Below are 19071 nucleotides of genomic sequence, written 5' to 3' on the forward strand. Positions count from 1 at the left end.
TAAGATTTTATTTTAATCAATGAGGAGGAATTATGTGGAGTTCTGAAAAGCCACTTTAGTATAATGATGACACTCATCACTCTTGGAAAGGCATGACAAAAACCTGCAAAATAAGCAGCAACATGTTTCACTCAGGCAGGAGGTTGAATGAACATCACCCTGTGATGACAAAGGACTCGGGGGTTGGTGACAAAGCTGTTGAACACTCCTTGCTATCAATGATTCAGTGTGAGAGAGCAGAGATCTGCACAGCAATGGAAGACTGAAGGGCACCAAACTTGATCAGCCTTTTCCAAAGACAGAAACCAAGCAATTAGACCAGTCAGCTACACTTAGACTCCTGAGGGAAAAAAACAGAACAAATAATGAAGTGCATTATTTATTGATCTAGAAATAAATACAGGAATGACTAATAGCCACCAGGGGTTTGTCCAAAGCCAGTCTCACTAAATCAGTCTAATTTCCTTATGCCTCTGTTCCTGTATTCATAGCATTAGTAACAAATATCTCATAATAGGGCTAGATTTTGACATCTTATATCACTTTTGCATAAATACATGGGAGAAAAATAGATTAAATTTCTCTGGAATCAATAGAGATCTTTTTAGAGCAATTACCAATAATTCTCTGCAACTACCGACATGCATTAAATGATTTTCTGTAGGGGTCTGTTTTGGTTGCTTCACTATGGAACATAACTGGGATAAGAAAATAGAAAGGGATTTCCTAGGGAGGGGAGGCCAAGGAACCATTAGTGCACTGGGGGACAGGATTTGAACTGATAGTGATGTTTATAAACAGGTGTGCTGCTCTCAGGTAGGACAGAGTTCAGGAAGGACAGCACATGTCATCACACAGGTAGGAACAGTCAGCTGCACAAGGGATGACTGCTTACAACCCATCAGGCAACACTGCACAGGAACTGCTCAAAGAATCACAAAGATGGTTGTGCTCCCAAGAGAAGTCAATTCACATATGTGTAAATAGAGGTCACGAGAAGAAATCCTTCCATTCTACTTATCAACAGCCTCCTTTAATCATGGGGTAGAACCATTTGAGCCACAGGATATAACAGATGGTGTCAAAAGCATGACTTAGGAGGAAAGACTGAGCAACTTGCAGAGAAACCTGAGAGAAGGCACGATCGTGATAATATCCACAAGAGTACAGCAAAGCAAAGCAAAAAGGAATATCTCATTTTACTTTTACAGTAGGAAGTACAAGATGCCATGGTCATGAAAGTATTAAAGAGGGATTCAGACTAAACACTAGGAAAAAGAACTTGAAATATAAGAAGAGTCAGGGATGTTGTGGAATCTGTCACTGGAGGTTTTAACAACAGTTTAGATAAAGACAACTGTCAGAGTGGTTGGGGAGCACAGTATGCAGCTTCATCTAGAATAAACATGAAAGAGCTTACTAAACTCTGCTTTATCAGTGATGGCATCTGGTAAAATACACTTGACAAATACTTAGCACTATCTTTTTTTGTTTTCTTTTCTTTTAATAAACCCTCCTGAGAAATCAAAAACTATTAACTCCAAATGATTTTGTGCTTTTAAGGCTCACCTCACTTCTGCTGTATAAAAGTGCAGTTTTGTTTGTTCCTTGAAAGGACACTGCTGCCTAACAGAATACTCTGTCATACTGTCAGTTATTGCTGCATCATTAAGTATTATTCTCCTTAGACTTTGATCCCATTTACATTCCACAAATTCTGGTTTTGTTCCACATTAGAATATACAGATCATCTGAAGTAATAGTCTATTTCATTTGGGGAAAAAACTGGTTTCTAGTCTACTGAAAGTATGGAGTTCTAAGCTGAGCCACTGTCTACCACTGAGATAAACTGCCCACACAACAAATTTCACATAGGAGACATAAATGGCACCAAAGCAAATGTCCAGATACAAAATCAGTGGTGTTTGCAAGTCCCCCATGGAGTGCACTCAATATTCTTTATCAGCTTTTAAAGTCATGCCCTTTTAATATTACTTACTTATTTGTTTTTGTAACTTCGTTCCAGCTGAAGATCTCATTTCCTTCACAGTGTTACACTCTATTTTGTATTGTTTGTTTTCAAATGACCTGGGGACTCCATGGTTGAACTTGCAGCATCATCCATCCTTGGCTCCCAAGACATTTTAGCGACATTTATCAGAGGCAAGGAATCTTTTATCCAAAGTTTTATCCAAACTCAGGAATTTTGGACACAGCTAAAAGTAACTCAGTTTCATAGAAACAGCAACAGTCTGAGCTTTGAAAAGACTGGGACCTTTTTAGCCCTCTGCTCAACTCCCAGGCTCCCTACAGGTCCCCTTCTGTTTTCCTAGGCTTTACATACTAACTACTTAGATCCTTCACAGGCTATATAAAAGGGGGGAAGATATTATTTCTCATAATTCTCATTCTGGATGCAAAAATAAACCAGAATTCTGTCCATTTCCACCAAATTCCAAAACCCACTAACTCAGAGAGGAACATTTCAAAGACATGTAAGACAGTTATGCTTTTACCTTCATGACTGGATTTTTGGTAGGATTTGAGCAACTACTTCGTTCCTCATACATTTGGAAAACAAAAATATACATCCTTGTCTCTTTAAATATCATCCATTTCTCACAGCTGCAGAAAAAGCAATTAAGTGGAAATGGTTCCTCCCAGTTTTGAATACGCTTTCACTGGCCCAAAGGGAATCCCATCCACTCTTCAGTTTGCCAGTGTTTATACTTTCAGCAGCAATTTCAATACACTTTTAGAACTAGAGTACCCCTTTACAATAACACTTTGAATTAGTAAAAATCAACTTCTTATTATTCCCTCAGCACACTAAGATCAGGTTGGACTCTGAAGCCATCAGCATCAAGTAGCTTTGGAATTAACAACAGAACAAGTATCAGGCACATGGATGCAAATGTGACCAACTAGAGAACTACACTTTCTGAAATTTCTTCTATACTTTACCTTATTTTGATGCTCAGATTTTTACAAGTAAAAACTCTGTATAGGAGAAGACCAGCAAAACCCTCCCCCTGCTCCTTCAGCAGCTGCACAGTGGGCTCACCAAATCTCCATATCATGGGCCACACACACCAAAAAAAATCCACACCAAACACAGAAGCTGCCAAACGGTTGTTTTTTAAAAATAAGTTTTCTATTTTATTTTCCCAGAAAAGTTTTTTTTTCCCTCAGAGGTTTAGCTTCCATGCAGAGATAGAAAAACTGCACACACTGAGATACAAATTGCTTGCAAATTAAAATCATGCAAGACTGGCACTACGGGTAGACAAAGCAAACTGAAAAGCTGAGTTGTAAAACTATGGCATATGTGGATGGGGGATACAAAAGTCTTCCTCCCTACCACCCTGAATATATTAAAAAAATATAAACAGGGGAATATCAGCACTTTCAGGTGGGCAGGCAGAAGGAAATCCTCTTCACCCATTAAGGAAGCCACACAGATACACTGGACAGACAGAAGCAATGGCCAAACGACAGAACTATAATCAGGGAATTACTAAAACATGTCAGGTGCCTGAAAACAGAATTGTCATAATTTTTCACTCTCTTAGACACTGAGACTGATTTGTTGTTTGCTTTTTTTTTTTAATGAATGCATAAATCAACTACTTTAATTACATAACAACAGGATAGATAGTTGTTCTTACACCAAGGGATAATAAGTAGCTAGAATACTGGAAATACAACCTATACTTTCATTTTACAGTCAATACTGTGTGACTAAATATTAAAGGAGGAAAGGAGGGAAGGAATTTTCAAAAAACTAATGGGAATCAAATGCCTGTATGTCCTTAAAATTATTCAAGAGTGAAGTATGAGGCTTCTTTGAAAAATCCTAAACAAGATCTCAATACACCCAACTCTGTAACTGTTTGTACAGTGGTAGAGTGGTAAACACAAAAGCAAACAAGTTCACCAATTTATTAATCCAGGATTGCAATTCAAAAGACATAATTCTGCCTTTACCCTCAAATACACAATGGGCTGTCATTCTTAAGTCTAGAGAAAAAAAAAAAAAAGTGAATTCTCATTCAAATTCATTAAATAGCACAAGCCATAAAAATTTCCACAATTCCTGCCCTTTGATCTGCATCTCAGTTACTCCATATCTTTTAGAAAGCTGTGGATAATGGATATAAAGGCTACAAGCAGTGATTATTGTATTGCCCCTCTTAACTAAGCCATCTCCATAGTTAATTGTCAAAAACGCTCATTTGCTTTGTGGTTTGAACTCCTCTGACTTCCATCCATTGGGTTTTGTCCTGTTTCTGTGTACTGGAATAAAGCTTTAGTTAAGAACCTCTATTTCTGACATTTCCAAGCCATAACCTTTCCCAGATAAGCCCCACGACTGAGTTCCTTAAGTTTTCTATCATTATGCTTGTTTCCTTAACAACAAATAATTCACCCTGAACTCCCTCCAAACTTCAGCATACTTTGTAGACCGTTTGCCACACAATAAACCTGCCAGTGATAAACTCTTTGGAAGGCTTGTCTCCAGTTTCTAGAAGAGAGCACTATGAGCCATCGAATCTCCCGCTGTGCTGCTTTGGGTGGGCTGGAGTTAGTTTTCCTCACATCAGCCAGCCTGGGCTGTGCTCTGGGTTTGTGCTGAGCACGGTGTTGGTAACACAGGGATGTTTTTGTTATTGCTGAGCAGAGCTTATACAGAGCCACCCCAGCAGCGAGGAGCTGGGGGGACACGAGGAGCTGGGAGGGGACACAAGGAGCTGGGAGGGGACACAAGGAGCTGGGAGGGGACACAAGGAGCTGGGAAGGGACACAAGGAGCTGGGAAGGGACACAAGGAGCTGGGAGGGGACACAAGGAGCTGGGAGGGGACACAAGGAGCTGGGAGGGGACACAAGGAGCTGGGAGGGGACACAGCCAGGACAGCTGATCCCAACTGACCCAAGGGATACCCCAGCACATAAAGCTGGGGGAAGAACAAGGGAGGGGGGACATTCAGAGTGGTGGTGTTTGCCTTCCCAAGTCACCACGATGGAGCCCTGCTGTCCTGGGGATGGCTGAACACCTGCCTGCCCAGGGGAAATGGGGAATGAATTCCTTGTTCTGCTTTGCTTGGCTTTCACTGTATCTACTAAACTGACTTTATCAACTCACAAGTCTTCACACATTCACTCTTCCAATTCTCTCCCTCCAAAGTTTTGAACAATCAAAGGTAGAGAATAAAAGTGCACTCAGTCCATTTTAACAAAAAGAAATACCATTTGACTGTAGAAGCAAGTCCTCATTCAAAATTAAAACTTTTAAAATGCAAATTTGACCTGTATGGTGATGAAGACTGGTAACAATGGGCTAATGTGAAGTAAAACAGGCAATGGCTCTGCTCCATCTCCTGGAAACGTTATTTCCCATAAGCATAAGTGTGCCCCATAAACATCTTTGATACAGCCCTTAACTTCTTCAATTTCTAACACAACTTGCTGAAAGTTTCTAAACACAACAATCATCAGAAAGCAATCCTAAAAGGATTTTAAAATGGAATAACCAAAATGATCTCACATAGAATCAGTACTTTAACACGCAATTACCTTGAGGAAATACAGTCAAAACCAAAATCAAATCAAATAAGGAAGCTTTAAATTAGCATACCTTTACAACAGAATACTGCTTTTGTGTGTGTACACATATTACAATCCTGTTGTTAACAGTTAGATGACCACACTGATGGAGAATTCTAGGCAAAAACTGTCTTTGGATTACAGCCAGCAGCATCGTAAGGCACTGTTAACACTAAAACCAGCAGCAACTGTGATAATTTTTCAGTTTGACAGGTGCTAAGTATAATTGGATTTGATTATAATTCCATTTTTATTGTAGCTATTGCCCAATACTCCTGAAATGACCCTACAGTAAGACAATTATAATTAATAGCCTTAAACCAGTACTGTTCCAGCTGAACAATATACAGAGCACTTCCCTTCAATAGGAACAAAGACACACATAAGAAAAAAGAAAGCCTGCACCTACTACAGTATTCAAAGAGCAGTGTTGGGATCAGAGTCCTCTCTTATCCCCAAGTGCTTTACCATTTTGTCATATCTCATTTCCACTGTAATTATTCATATTGCAGATGTGTTAATATTTAGGTTGACACAAACCTATGTAAAGCTTACTTAGCTATTACTGGAAACATCCCAAAAAGTCTCAGAACAAGAGAACAGTTTTACTACTCACTGTGGCATGGAGCTATTCTTTTTTAGTCAAATCTCAGAGATGAGACAATATCAAAGAAATTAAAAGCTTGTTTTAATTCAAAGTGATTGCCAGACTATCTCCTGGACAAGGAAGACAAATTACATTTCTCAGAGACAGGAATCTCCTGGCAGGCTTCAAAATGGTAGCCTGGCTATAAACTGATATTCCCAACCCAAAGGAATTTCTCTGGTGGATGCAACACAACCCTAGAAGCACACAGAAAGATTAGGTCCCCATAAATTTCATGGATGAAGGGACATCCATCTGGACTGGGGAGAGAGACTGATAAGTGAGCAGCTGATCAACAATATTGAGATCCCCGAAAAACAAGTAATTTTAGGTCATTTTAACACAATGAAGCACCTCTGGAAGTGCTCTGGAGCACCAGGCAGGTTGCACAAATGCCAGAATGGAAGAAGGAAAAGCAAGGGAACATGAAGTTCCTAGCAGGGCTGTGGGTGGGTCTGCAGTGGCTGTTAGATGACCAAGCAATTCACTTGTTTGACCAAGTGACCACAACCTGACTGTGGGCAGACCCTGCAGCATTTATCACATTTGCAAGGGGTCAGCCAACCTTGCACTGTCCAGTATAAACATTTGGTTTGTATTTTATCTTCATCTGGCCTGACCTAAGTATATTTCCATTTAACATGGCTAATAAGCCATGTCTCTTGGCAAAGTATGGCAAGGCTGTAGAGATGGGGATGAGTGTTCCACTAACCAGCAGTAAGAAGGAAAGCTCTGACACACAGCAATGTATTTGGGAGCAGATCTGAACACACTGGGAGTCCATCAAAGACAGTAACAGTAATAAGACCTGACATATAGAAGTGGTCTAACACTTCGTATCATGTTTGGGAAACAGAAGAATGGCAAAGAGCATTGTTCAGGCTTCTTGACCAAAACACCAGATGTCATCGGCACCATTCAGCTTTCCAACATGAAGTCTCCAACTTCAAGAACTTCCCATCTTCCTCCTCTGTAATCACCCAAGAATTTGGCTGCCCTGACCACTTCCACACCAGCTCACAGACACACTCAGCTACTTGCAAAATTAGAACCTGAAGTTTTGGAAGTCTGACCAACATCTACTAAGAACTTTGGGGGTTTAGTATAAAGAAAGGCAGAACTGCATTCTTGACCTCACTGACCATTTTAAAGAGACACTTCTCTTGGCAATCTGCTGATTGAAAACTCAGGACTATCTACCACATTCTGATTATTGCCAGTTAAACACAACTTCATATAAACCATCATCCCAAACAAGTTTGTCTCTTGTACACTGCTACCACTCATCGAAGCCTAGTCTATATTTATAAATCAGAGTCAATGTGGGTCATTTTAAGCATCCTTTAAAAAGGACAGTTTCAATTTCCCATCTGTCCTGTAAATTTTACCACTGAAGAATTACATTGCTATATTCCACCTCATGGCTTATGTCTGAAGGAAAAGGACAGAAGCAGATAACTGTATTTCATTCAAAAGCAACATTCATTACTTCTAGTACATAAACCACTTATTTTACCTTGAATGGATTTACATTCATATTATATACAATTGTTTGTCTCCAAACAGATGGCAGTTACTCAACATTTTGACAGTGGGGCTATGAATATACCCTTAAGCTGATATGAGAGTATATAAATTGTTACCAATTAAATGTCCATACTCCACAAACATGTCACAAACTCACAATAGCTTCAGTCTCAAACCAGGTCTGTGATTTTTGTACAGTAATCAAACCAATTCTCTATATTTTTACAGAGAGATCACTTCCTTATCACAGCAGGACAAAATTTAAAGCATCTTCTATACTAAACAGATACAGCAGCTTTTCAACTCCCTCCCTGCAGATTCTGCAGCAAGTTCTACTGAGATATACTGAGAAAATCTTGGTATCAACAAGCAGATAAAATACTACTCAGCATAACCATGTAACTACTGCTCAGGTCTACAATGCAAATTAACTGAGACCCAGGTAATCCAATCAATTATATTGATAGAAACAGCTGGAAGTGATTCACCCCCAAGCAAATGAACTTTTTGACAACACTGACATCAAGCGACAGATTGAAGGAAAACAACAAACCACAACAAGAAATGGTACAGCATTTCTCCCTCACACTCTGAAAGAGGCAAAGCCTTATTTTATCAAGACAAAAAAAAGAAGTGAATACCTATTATGAGAGCTGACACTTTCACATAAGCTATGAATAAGTGACAGAATATCCAACATTAAATACATGTTAATAATTTGCAAGCACAAGTCAAAGACTGTGTACACTTCAAAGCTTTATGCAATCTAACCTCAGAAATTCATTTCTAAAGAGGAAACAATTAGTGGCTTGAATGTACAGCCAATATCAAATTCCATTAACTCATGGATTTAGCTCATTTTTCAAGTAAAATAATGCAAACTGTACTTCTATGCACTTCAATTAAAAAACCTGTTACATGTTAATGCAAAATTTAATAGCCTGTTAAACCTCACTTACTTGCTTTGCCTGTCCTCTCCACTGAGAAATCCAAACACAGGCAGCCCAACATCATGTGCATTAAACAGCCTTGTCACCCCTTCTGCTGCCGGACCTGACAACCCTGCACAAGGCATAGAACCCTCCTTACAGAACAGGTGACTCCATCAAACATCAGTTTTACCACCCACCACATTCATGCCCAGCATTCTCTGTCTTCTCACCAAGCTTCCATGTTCTTACCTGCTGACGTCTGTATGCCAAATAGTCAAGATTTTCCAGATCTTTCCGAAACTTCTGGTAAGTTTTCTGTAGATCAGATTTGCTGGATACATTTCTCAAAGATTCAAATGTTCTCTGAAACTGTGATGAAAAAGAAAATAAATAAATGAATAATAATTCACACAGTTGCTGTGTTTCACTTTGTATTAGGATTTTATTCTATTAAATCCTAATTTTATGGAGCTGTGTCACCTCTAGTCTTTTAGATATTTCTACAGTTTTGTTTTGAAATTAATCACAGAATGTAAAGCAATATGCCCTGTTCTATTAAGTCCTCTAACTTCATAGGTCAGGTTTGCATAAGACAAAACACTGGCAATCAACATAACCTCTACAGGTGAGTTCTTTTTCTGTGCCATGTTACAAGATGTAACATATACTCATATATATTTAAATACTTTTCGTTTTCAACTAAGAAAAGCATATGAAACTTTATACAGGCCATGAACTCCTCATTATATCAAGCCTAACACTAGAACTTTATATATAGAGGGTGCTTCTTATCAAGTTAATTTACTTAACAGTAATTTGCAAGACCAGACAATTGCCATGGGCAATGTGCTCACATTCTGCATGAAAGCTGTGACAACTTTAATTATACTTCATTATAGATCTTACTTTTAAAGTTAAAACTTCTTTCATATCACAGAATATACTGAGTTGGAAGGGAACCATGAGGATCATCAAGTCCAACCCTGCACAGGCCCATCCCCCAGACTCACACCCTGTGCCTGAGAGCATCATCCAAACAAGTTCTTGAGCTCTGTCACTTGGTGCTGTGACCACTGCCCTGGGGAGCCTGTTCAGTGCCCAACTACCCCCTGGGGGAAGAGCCTCTTTGTAATATCCAACCTAAACCTGTCCTGACACAACTCCAGGCCATTCCCTTGGGTCCTGTTGCTGGTCCCCACAGAGCAGAGATCAGTGCCTGCCCCTCCTCTTCCCCTCACAAGGAAGTTGTAACTGCAATGAGGTCTCCCCTCAGCCTCATCTTCTCCAGCTGAACACACCAAGTGCCCTCAGCCACCCCTCACACGGTTTCACTTCCCACCAAGGCCCTTCACCATCTTTGTTTCCCTCCTTTGTACACTCTTTAATGACTTAATATCTTTCTTATATATTACCTGTGCCCCAAAATGCGCCAGTATTGCAGGTGAGGCCTCCCCAGGTCAGAGCAGAGTGGGACAATCTGCTTTGCCTGATGCCCCCCAGGACAGGGTTGGCTCTCCTGGCTGCCAGGGCACTGCTGACTCATGGCCAACTTGCTGTCAACCAGGACCCTCAAGTCCCTTTCCTAGTGCTGCTTTTCAGCCTCTCATTCCCAGTCTGTCCATACACCTGGGCTTGCCCCATCCCAGGTGCAGGATCCAGCACTTCCCCTTGTTGAGCTTCCTATGGTTGGTGATTGCCCAGTTCTCTAATTAGTCAAGGTCTCTCTGCAGGTTTTTGTGTCATCTGCAAACTTGTTCAGTGTCCCTTCCAGTCCTGCATCCAAGTCATTGGTGAAAATGATGGAGACCACAGGGCCCAAGATGGAGCCCTGTGGAACCCCAGTAGTGACAGGTCACCAGTCTGATGTGTCACCCCGGTCACTGTCACCCTCTGTGCTCAACCTGTGAGCCAATTGCTCACCCCATCACATGATGTGTTTATCCAGCTGTGGGCTGGACAGTTTGTCCAGAGGGATCCTGGGAGGACAGTATCAAAAGCTTTACTGAAATCCAGCTGGCTTCCCTGGATCAGCTAGGTGGGTTACCTTGTCATAAAAGGAAATCAGGTTGGATAAGCAGGACTTTCCCTTCCAGAAGCCGTGCTGGCTGTGACCAATGACTGTCTTTCAGGTGTTTTTAAACACTTCCCAGAATAACCTTCTCCATAACTTTTCCAGGTACTGAAGTGAGACTGAAAGGCCTCAATCACAGTAGTAGTAGTTTCCAGGGTCCTGCTTCTTGCCCTTCTTGAAAATCAGGACAACGTTCGCCAGCTTCCAGGCAACTGAGACCTCTCCGGATTCCCAAGACCACTCAAAAATCATCAAGAGAGGTTTTGCAATGACATCAGCAGCTATTTGAGGATTCTGGGACAAATCCCAGCAGGTCCCATAGATTTGTAGGGATCCAGCTGGAGCAGCAGATCCCACATCATTCCAGGGTTGACTGGAAGTTCTCGCACTCATGGTCCTCCAGCTCAGGACACTGAGACCCCCTTGGTCCATCACCCGTGTTGAAGATAGAGGCAAAGAAAACATTAAACTCCTCTGCTGCCTGGGAGGTGACCATCCTGACCCTGGAACAGGCTAATGATATTTCTATACAGCCTATTCCCATTCATGTATTTGAAAAAACTCTTTTCATTGTCTCCCACATTTCTGCCTGCATACACTATCATTAAAAATGGGACTGGTATTTTTCCAAGAGATGCCCAATACCAGCCCAGCTGTAGGACCTGTAACAGAGAGGCAAAGATTTATGTGAGAGGACAACTGGAGGTCCAGCTTCCTTGCTACTTTCAAGGAAATCATGAACCTTGTGCTCTGACTTTCTCTGTTTCCCTATCTGTAAATAGTCTTTTTCACCTCACAAGCATGTGACAGCTGCAAAGCTATAAGTAGTTTAGAAATATTTTGTTATCACAGCAATTACAGTCAGAAGCAACTCTATAAACATTTACTTATTTACATATATATAATCAAGAAGAACTACAGATCTTGTAAATCCTCCAAAACAGTGACTTAGCTCACTAGTTACAGGCCCTGTAGATGAATTACCTACTGTAAGCTCACATGTGGTACTGATGTGCAGGGAATGAGGCAAAAGACCAGTCAGTTCTGGAAAACCAAGCACTTCAGAAGTAACTACAGCAACCATTCCTCTATACCTTTGCTAAAACTACAGTCACTGAATTGGAAAAATGAACCACAGGAGTAGAAGGGAAACAAAAAAAAAAAACACAACAAAGCTAAACCTCCACTCATCTTCAGTCCCTCTTTAATCAGCTGACAGTAGAACTGACAGCTAGTGCTGATCATGGATGGACAGTGCTCCAGTGTGACCCATCCTGTGGGCATTTGACTGAGCTCAAGCCCAAGCTATGTATGCTGTTGAACAGCCACTGGTGTTTATAGCTGTTTGTAATTTATTTTACTCTACTTCATTCAGCACCACTAGAGGTTAACTGGAGACTTTCTACTTGATTTGAAGTGTTTGCTACCAAACAAATAAAAGAAAGCTTTCTCACCCTCCGTGTACATTCCTGAATTCTGTAACAATATGGGTGACAGAACATAAACACGAAGACAAAGCTGCAAGACTCTCTATTCTTTTCCATTTGGCTTCATTATCTTCCACTTTTTGTATGATTTGTTGGCTTCAGATTTTATCTCTGCCCCAGAGTTGATTTCAAAGCCTTGCATTTGCAATGGTTGCTTTCAGGAATTCCCACTCCTTGCTATTCCCTTAGGTCAAAGTAAATTTAATTACAACACGTGCAAACAAGAGCTAAGTAAAGTTTAAGATGACCAAAAGCTATCCAGAGTGCTCCACAGTGCTCCCACTTTATAAGTGTGTAAGAAACTATTCATAATATATCTGAACAGTTTATCATACACCCTCTGCTTCAAACTATGACATGTTTCTCCAGAACTTAGCCCAAAGCTGCTGCACCCTCTTGTGGGCTTGAATAATACAGGGATAAGGTGTCTAATGATTCCCAAACTCACTAAATTGACATAAGGTCCAGTCTTTTTTGGAGGTTTCCTCCTTTTTTTTTTATATAATCATCAACATGTTAGACTACAACACCGTTGTAGAATCATCATCCTCATCCTTTTAAGAATGAACTTGATCCCATAGTTTCAATTCTTCATTTGGCAGGAGTTTTACTAGCAAGTTCATTCACTTTCTTATGTCCTGAAGCAACCTCAACATTAATAATGCATTTGGCTCTCTGGAAAGAGACACAAGAACCAGCATGAGCAAATACAAACCAAATGTGTAACTATCAGAGCAATATTCTTCAATAAAATAGAAGGGTAACTGACAGGACAGCCTGGCAGAAATCTGTCTTTAGATGCAAGGGAAAAATGCTTTTTTAAAAATTTAATTCAAAAGGAAGTAAGAAAACAAACAAGCCATCTTAAGAAAACACATATATGTTCTTTTCACTGCCACCAACAAGAAATCAAAAAAGAGCCTTGGGCATACAAAGGTCATCAGCACATGTTAAACTTAACACCACATCTGGATCTTTCTGCATCATTCTTCCATCAGTGTGAACCACCACTGGTGGGATGAATGGCAGGAAAACCTCTCTTATCTCTGCTGTCTAGAGGGGAAAAGAAATACCAGTTAGTTTGTTTCCCTCTCACCAATAACCAAATGTAAATAACCATAGGAGATTCATGCACACCCTTTTTTGCCTGTCACTTTTTCAAAGTGCTTTGAATAGTTTCTGAAAGCTGAGAAGTAGCAGTTCTTTACCTTACTAATCAAGTAGTTACCCAGTAGCACCACAGAAAGCAAAAGTAGTAAAGTCCTGCAGCCTCCTCTCAGATAATGACCATGGTTTGGTCTAATTAGTAAGAATGACTGTAAGCATCAGGACTAAACTTCCTATGGTCTCACAACTTACTCACTGTGAGGTCAAAAAACAGATGTGAGCTCTCACTGCAGTTTCTCCTGCCAATTAAGAGCTGAGAATCCTCTGTTGTCTTCACAAGCTCCTGATGTAGCCATTTTGGGGTTTTTTTCTCCACTATCCATCTACACACTTTCAGGAACCCTGGAACTTCTCTTCTGTCGTATGTAATGAAAACGAGGTAATGAGTTCAAAGAGAAGAGGCTGAGACAGTGTGGTTGCACAACGTTTCAACATGAAATCATATTAAACTAACTAATCATTCTAAAATTTTGATACTACTTAAGGTAAAATTTATTACATTTGGTCTTATTCAAATTAATTTATTCAATTTAATAAAGTCTCTTGTGTTGTCACTTGCCTCTGCATCTTTATGTAAAAGGTCACTGTTTCTACCACATTCAGCTGTTGCAAGCAAACTGATTCCTTACACAAGTGTTTGTGGAATAAGTGATATTAAATGGTATTAAAGAGAGTTGCTGTCTGATTTTTAAAGTCTGATTTTAACTATAACATTTTGATAATGTAACTTTGTAACTGCATTTGACAGCATTCTTTAGGGATCCCAAGGAAATGGCTTCTGCACTACACAAGTTGGAGCTTGTTTGGTCTCAGGCGGACAAAATTCTCTAATGGTACTCCCTTGGCAAGCCTGAGAACCTCAATATGGGCCATGAAAATTAATGGCTTCCCAGCTAAGGAAGAGGCCAGGCCACAAAAACGTGAGATTATAAACATGCAGTGCATGTTGCTGTTTGACAAACCACATACCTTTAATGTCACTTGCCCGGGAGTCCAGCTCAGTTATAAGGAAGATGTAATCGTGGCCTGCTGCACATTCTTTACTTAGTCCCCTTCTACATACTTGGTTCAGATTTAGGGCCAATGCTACAAAAAGCCAATCTGTTATTTAAGAATAAGGAGCAATTACTCTTTTCTGGTTGGTCTAGAGCTGCAGAAGTAAAAGAGGACTTGTATTTGAGAATATCAGTATTTTCATCTTCCACTGAGCAATAGCACTGACCTATTTTTTCTATTGATGAAATATTTCTCTTCATTTTCATATGGATTAATACAAGTTGAATTAAGGACAAGAAGCAAATTTTACTTCCATTCTGACATAGGGAACCCGTTCGTTGAAAAATACCTTCCTGTTTTAATAAGGTACTGGTTCTTTAAAAGACTAAATTATGCTAAATGTACTATTTTAAATTACTCAGAGATGTGGTTGAGAAAAAAAATCATTCAAAACCTCTCAAACTCCAATTACTGAACATACATATTTAGGAGAAAATAGTTGCTCTCCCCGTATTTTGCTGTAATGGAATGGGCACCGTGCCTCCTTTGGAGAGATTTATGGAGAGCAGTTCACAGAGCTTTTTCCATTCAGAAAACATCAGAGGATTTTGCTCTCATTTTAAGAAGGTCTGAAGACATGCATTTCGATGATAAAACAGACACTGTTTGTTCTGCATTCACTTCCTCATTTCTGCATCCCAAAGTGAGAACAAGTTACAAAATAAATTTCTCTAGATCAGAATAATCTGTGTGCGTTTGAGACACAAATGATTGTTGATCAGACAAGCCATTCTACTGACTTCATTGCCAATAAATAATGTGCCATGATGATTTCCCAAGATTATTTTCCCAATCTGGAATTTGCCTTCCAATATTAGCACTCTATAGAAGGAAATTTCAGCACATCACTTCCATATTATTCTTTTGTAAGTACCACACTTCAGTGGTAACTGTTTGCTGCAGAAGCAAAACACAGTAATAAACACTCAAGGAAACCATTTAGCAATGTTCTTTCCTTGACTGCTTCCAAGAGTCTACTGCAATGGAGTCCTAATCACTGATTGGAGCATGCAGGTATTGGCACAGTCCAAGTAATTATTTCAAATAGGCCTCTGCTTGCCTAATATCCACCTTCCAACTTTCCCAAAATAATTTTCAAACTTCATCACCAGACACAGTATGGATTCCTCACACTCAGTTGTGCTGCTGCTAACTTCAAGTATTGCATGTTAACCTGTGCCACAACCACCTTTGTGCCACAGGTGTCCCCAAGCTTTATGTTTTCATTTATTTCATCTGGAATTTATCATCTCGCAGCTTGACAATGATTTATTGTTACGAGTTACAAAGGAGCAGCCAAGAGGCTCCTGTGCCAAGCACAGAAGTGGATCCAGGTTCCTGTTGCACTCAAAAGGACACTCTGAAAAGCCTAACTCTTGAAAGTAATTCTTTGGAAGCTGCTTTTTCTCTGTTATTTACTGCACATTACAAAGTGCCACAGAATTTGCAAAGTGCAATAACCACTGCAGCCCTGATTAAAAACAACTGCATCCCATGTACTATAGACCAACGTCTGATTAGGAGCAAGAATCCGTTTCTGTTGATTGATGACAAAATAAATAGGAGTATAAACCAAAGGAGAAGCCAAATCTTCTCCAAAAAAACTCCTGTCACCTTCTTAACACTTATGTTCAGAGATTTCTCTTGTGATGGGACTGGGAATGCGTAAAGAAGGTAGAGTTTAATCTGGCTACTGCCATACAAGACAGTAATAAAGGTTTCTATAAATACATTAGCAAAACAGGGAAGGGTAAAGAGAATCTCCATCCTCTATTGGATGCAGAGGGACACAGTGACAAAGCATGAGGAAAAGTCTGAGGGACTTAATGCTTTCCTCGCCTCAGTCTTTAAAAGCTGTTTTTAGAAGGGGGGAACAGGCAGCACTATGCTCACAGGGCCCAAGTTCGGAAGTTCCTTCTTATCTGTTAGCCATTCTCTTTTTTTTTATTTCTTGGCAAGAGTTTTAAAGCAACTCTAACCAAGTATTTTATAAAGATCATGCTGTCTGAGGCTTTAATGAAAAATATGAAGACTTAAACAGTAAATCTACAAGCATGACAAGAAGAGGGAAGAGGCAGATAAAACATGTTGGCTCAGCATGATCTGAAACCAATTAGAGAAAGACAGACTGCCAATGCTCTTTGAATTAAATTCTCCAAACTTGTTATCTTCTTGCTGTTCTCTTCTGATCAATAAATTCAAGCAATTCCATTAGTCTGTTAATTCACTTAATTAAATAATATCGAGCATTACTAACCATAATGAATGAGCTGTAATACAGCTCTGAATCCAAGAGCGCAATGAGATAGCCCTATGTCTCACTACATTTTTCACAACTCAGTTATTTCATTAGAGATTTCAAACTCTACACTAGGTATGGAAACTTAGATACAAACAGCTATTTATTTAAACTCTTCCCTGTTTAAAAAAAAAAATTGTAGTTGTTTAAAGGAGCAAAACCTTTCTTATTAGTGTGATGTACTTTTATTTCCTCAGTGAACTCTAAAATGATCTTGCTGTTTGCACTGCACTCTCATACTCTTAAAAGGCTGTAAATTCCACAAATGGCCAGAACTGGACTGTGCCAGAATGTGATCAGTCATGGAGAGTTTGTACTGGCATCTTAAATGCATCATTTACACACACATTCACACCTTGCTTGGTGAAGATTCTATAGAATTCATAAAGCAGCCAAAATTCTCTCTGCTTTTTTAGTGAAACTACTACGAACGGCTCAGTTCTTGTTAACAAAGGTATGTTTATGAATATGTGAATGAGATTCCTGCCAGGATTACCAAATTCTTTCAAACTGACTGACTTGTTATTTCTACTTTTTAAAAGTCACATTTCAGTGGTTTTGTGATGAAAATATTCAGCATTTTCAGCACTATACTCTGTTTTATATGAAGACTTTATTACACAGATGTCAAAACCAGTCCAAAGCCCAAGTCAAATGTCCAGAAAACAATACTCTTAGAGGCCACATAAACTGGTAGGAGCTAACTGACATTAGACACATAAATAGGTAATAAATAGATTATTAAATAAATAAAATACATTAGATACATAAATAGATAATGCCCTTCAAAATACTTTTATACTGAGTAAGATCTAATTAATACTCTACAGGGTTCTTTGATGATGCTGAATTACTTTTTTTCATTTTATACGTGCAAGCAAAAAGTTCCTTGGTTAGAATTATGTCTTTTATTCTACTGTTATTTCCTTTATTTCCTTTAATTTTTTTTAAATTAACTTTAGCTCAGTCCTTTATAATATAATTTTACTCTATGAAAATTATAGATCTCAGAGATGTAGAAACAAAAGGCAATGAAACTTCTCATCTCTTAAATGATCACAGTCATAACACTCATGTCTGAAGAAGAGGATAATATGGTAGAAGTATTAAAATTTCAGAAAAAATGCAAAGAAAAACAGCTAATGACTTTTACAGGCATGTGAACATGCAAAAATCAAGAGTATTAGAGCTGATACAGCAAAGACAAGGTCTCCTTTCACACTGCAGTCTCTGTGTGAACACAATGTCTTTTTGCTGGAGCAAGTCCACATTGAAGAAAATTTGAATTCCTCAGGGAGTTTTAAAGTATAATGATTTAAGTTAAGGCTTTAGAAAAGAGCCAAGTTGAAATTCATTAAAATATTTAATTGCATTCAAATCTGGCTCAGTGAGCCACGACCAAAAGTCATTAGAAACTGAAAGATGTTTAATAGCATATGTTGAAATTATCTTCTGAGTCGATTTCCTAATTAGATGTCAACATGAAAAGACACCATTACAGGCAGTACCACTGTTGGCAAGTTCAACAGCAAGGGCAGAGACAAATAAACATGGAAAATGTAACAGTTTTTTTAGACAGGCATGATGGAGAGTGTTATGCCACACTAATTTATTCTAGGAGTTCATTGACAAATTCAGTTCTCACTCCTATTGGGAGAACTGAATTAAAGTATGGGGGAAGATGACAATTTAACTGCACTCTTTGCAGTGCTGGAGTTTTTCCTGAATGATACTTTGCGTTCTTTCATAATTTTCAGTTATTATTTGTTTTCCTTTTCAGATGGAAATTCTGATGTGAATTATAGAGCTGTTTGGAAATACTGAAACTCAAGCAAAGAAAACTATATAATTTTAATTCTCTCATGTAAAACATACTGAGACTATCTTAGAAGGGTGTATTTAGCATTATCAAAATATGTATGTGAAAATCCAATAGGTTACCAATGAAAAATATCATAATTTAAGAAAATTTTCCACAACGAGTACAAAAGACATAGGCCACCTCTCTTACAGCTGACAAATTGAATACCTGTATAACAACATATAAGCTGCTGCAAGGCAATGTTTATTTAGCCTGTACTGCATCTCTAACAATTGTCAGCAGTGGATCTTTCAAGCACAGTATTGAAATCCATACAACATTGCTTTATTATGAAATACTTTTCCTGCTCTGATCTGGAGCCAAATTTTTGTTCTCTTGCCCTCACTAAACCGAACTTGCTTCAACATGGTCCCCTTTATGTCAGTGGGTCCTCTTGTGACATGAGGCATTATTAGAAAG

General features: G+C 39.1%; 1 protein-coding gene across 6 annotated transcripts in view; it reads right to left on the reverse strand.

The window, feature by feature from the left end:
* Nucleotides 1-19071, reverse strand: part of CTNNA3 (catenin alpha 3) — a 454192-nt gene that overhangs the window by 404466 nt on the left and 30655 nt on the right. For all 6 annotated transcript variants that reach the window (XM_050305771.1, XM_050305769.1, XM_050305770.1 and 3 more), the window contains one exon: nt 8960-9079. In XM_050305771.1, coding sequence (XP_050161728.1) covers nt 8960-9079 — 120 coding nt within the window. The remainder of the gene's footprint in view (nt 1-8959; nt 9080-19071) is intronic.

Source organism: Myiozetetes cayanensis, unplaced genomic scaffold (genome assembly GCF_022539395.1).
Source record: "Myiozetetes cayanensis isolate MyiCay16 unplaced genomic scaffold, myiCay2020 scf10, whole genome shotgun sequence".
Lineage (NCBI taxonomy): Eukaryota > Metazoa > Chordata > Aves > Passeriformes > Tyrannidae > Myiozetetes > Myiozetetes cayanensis.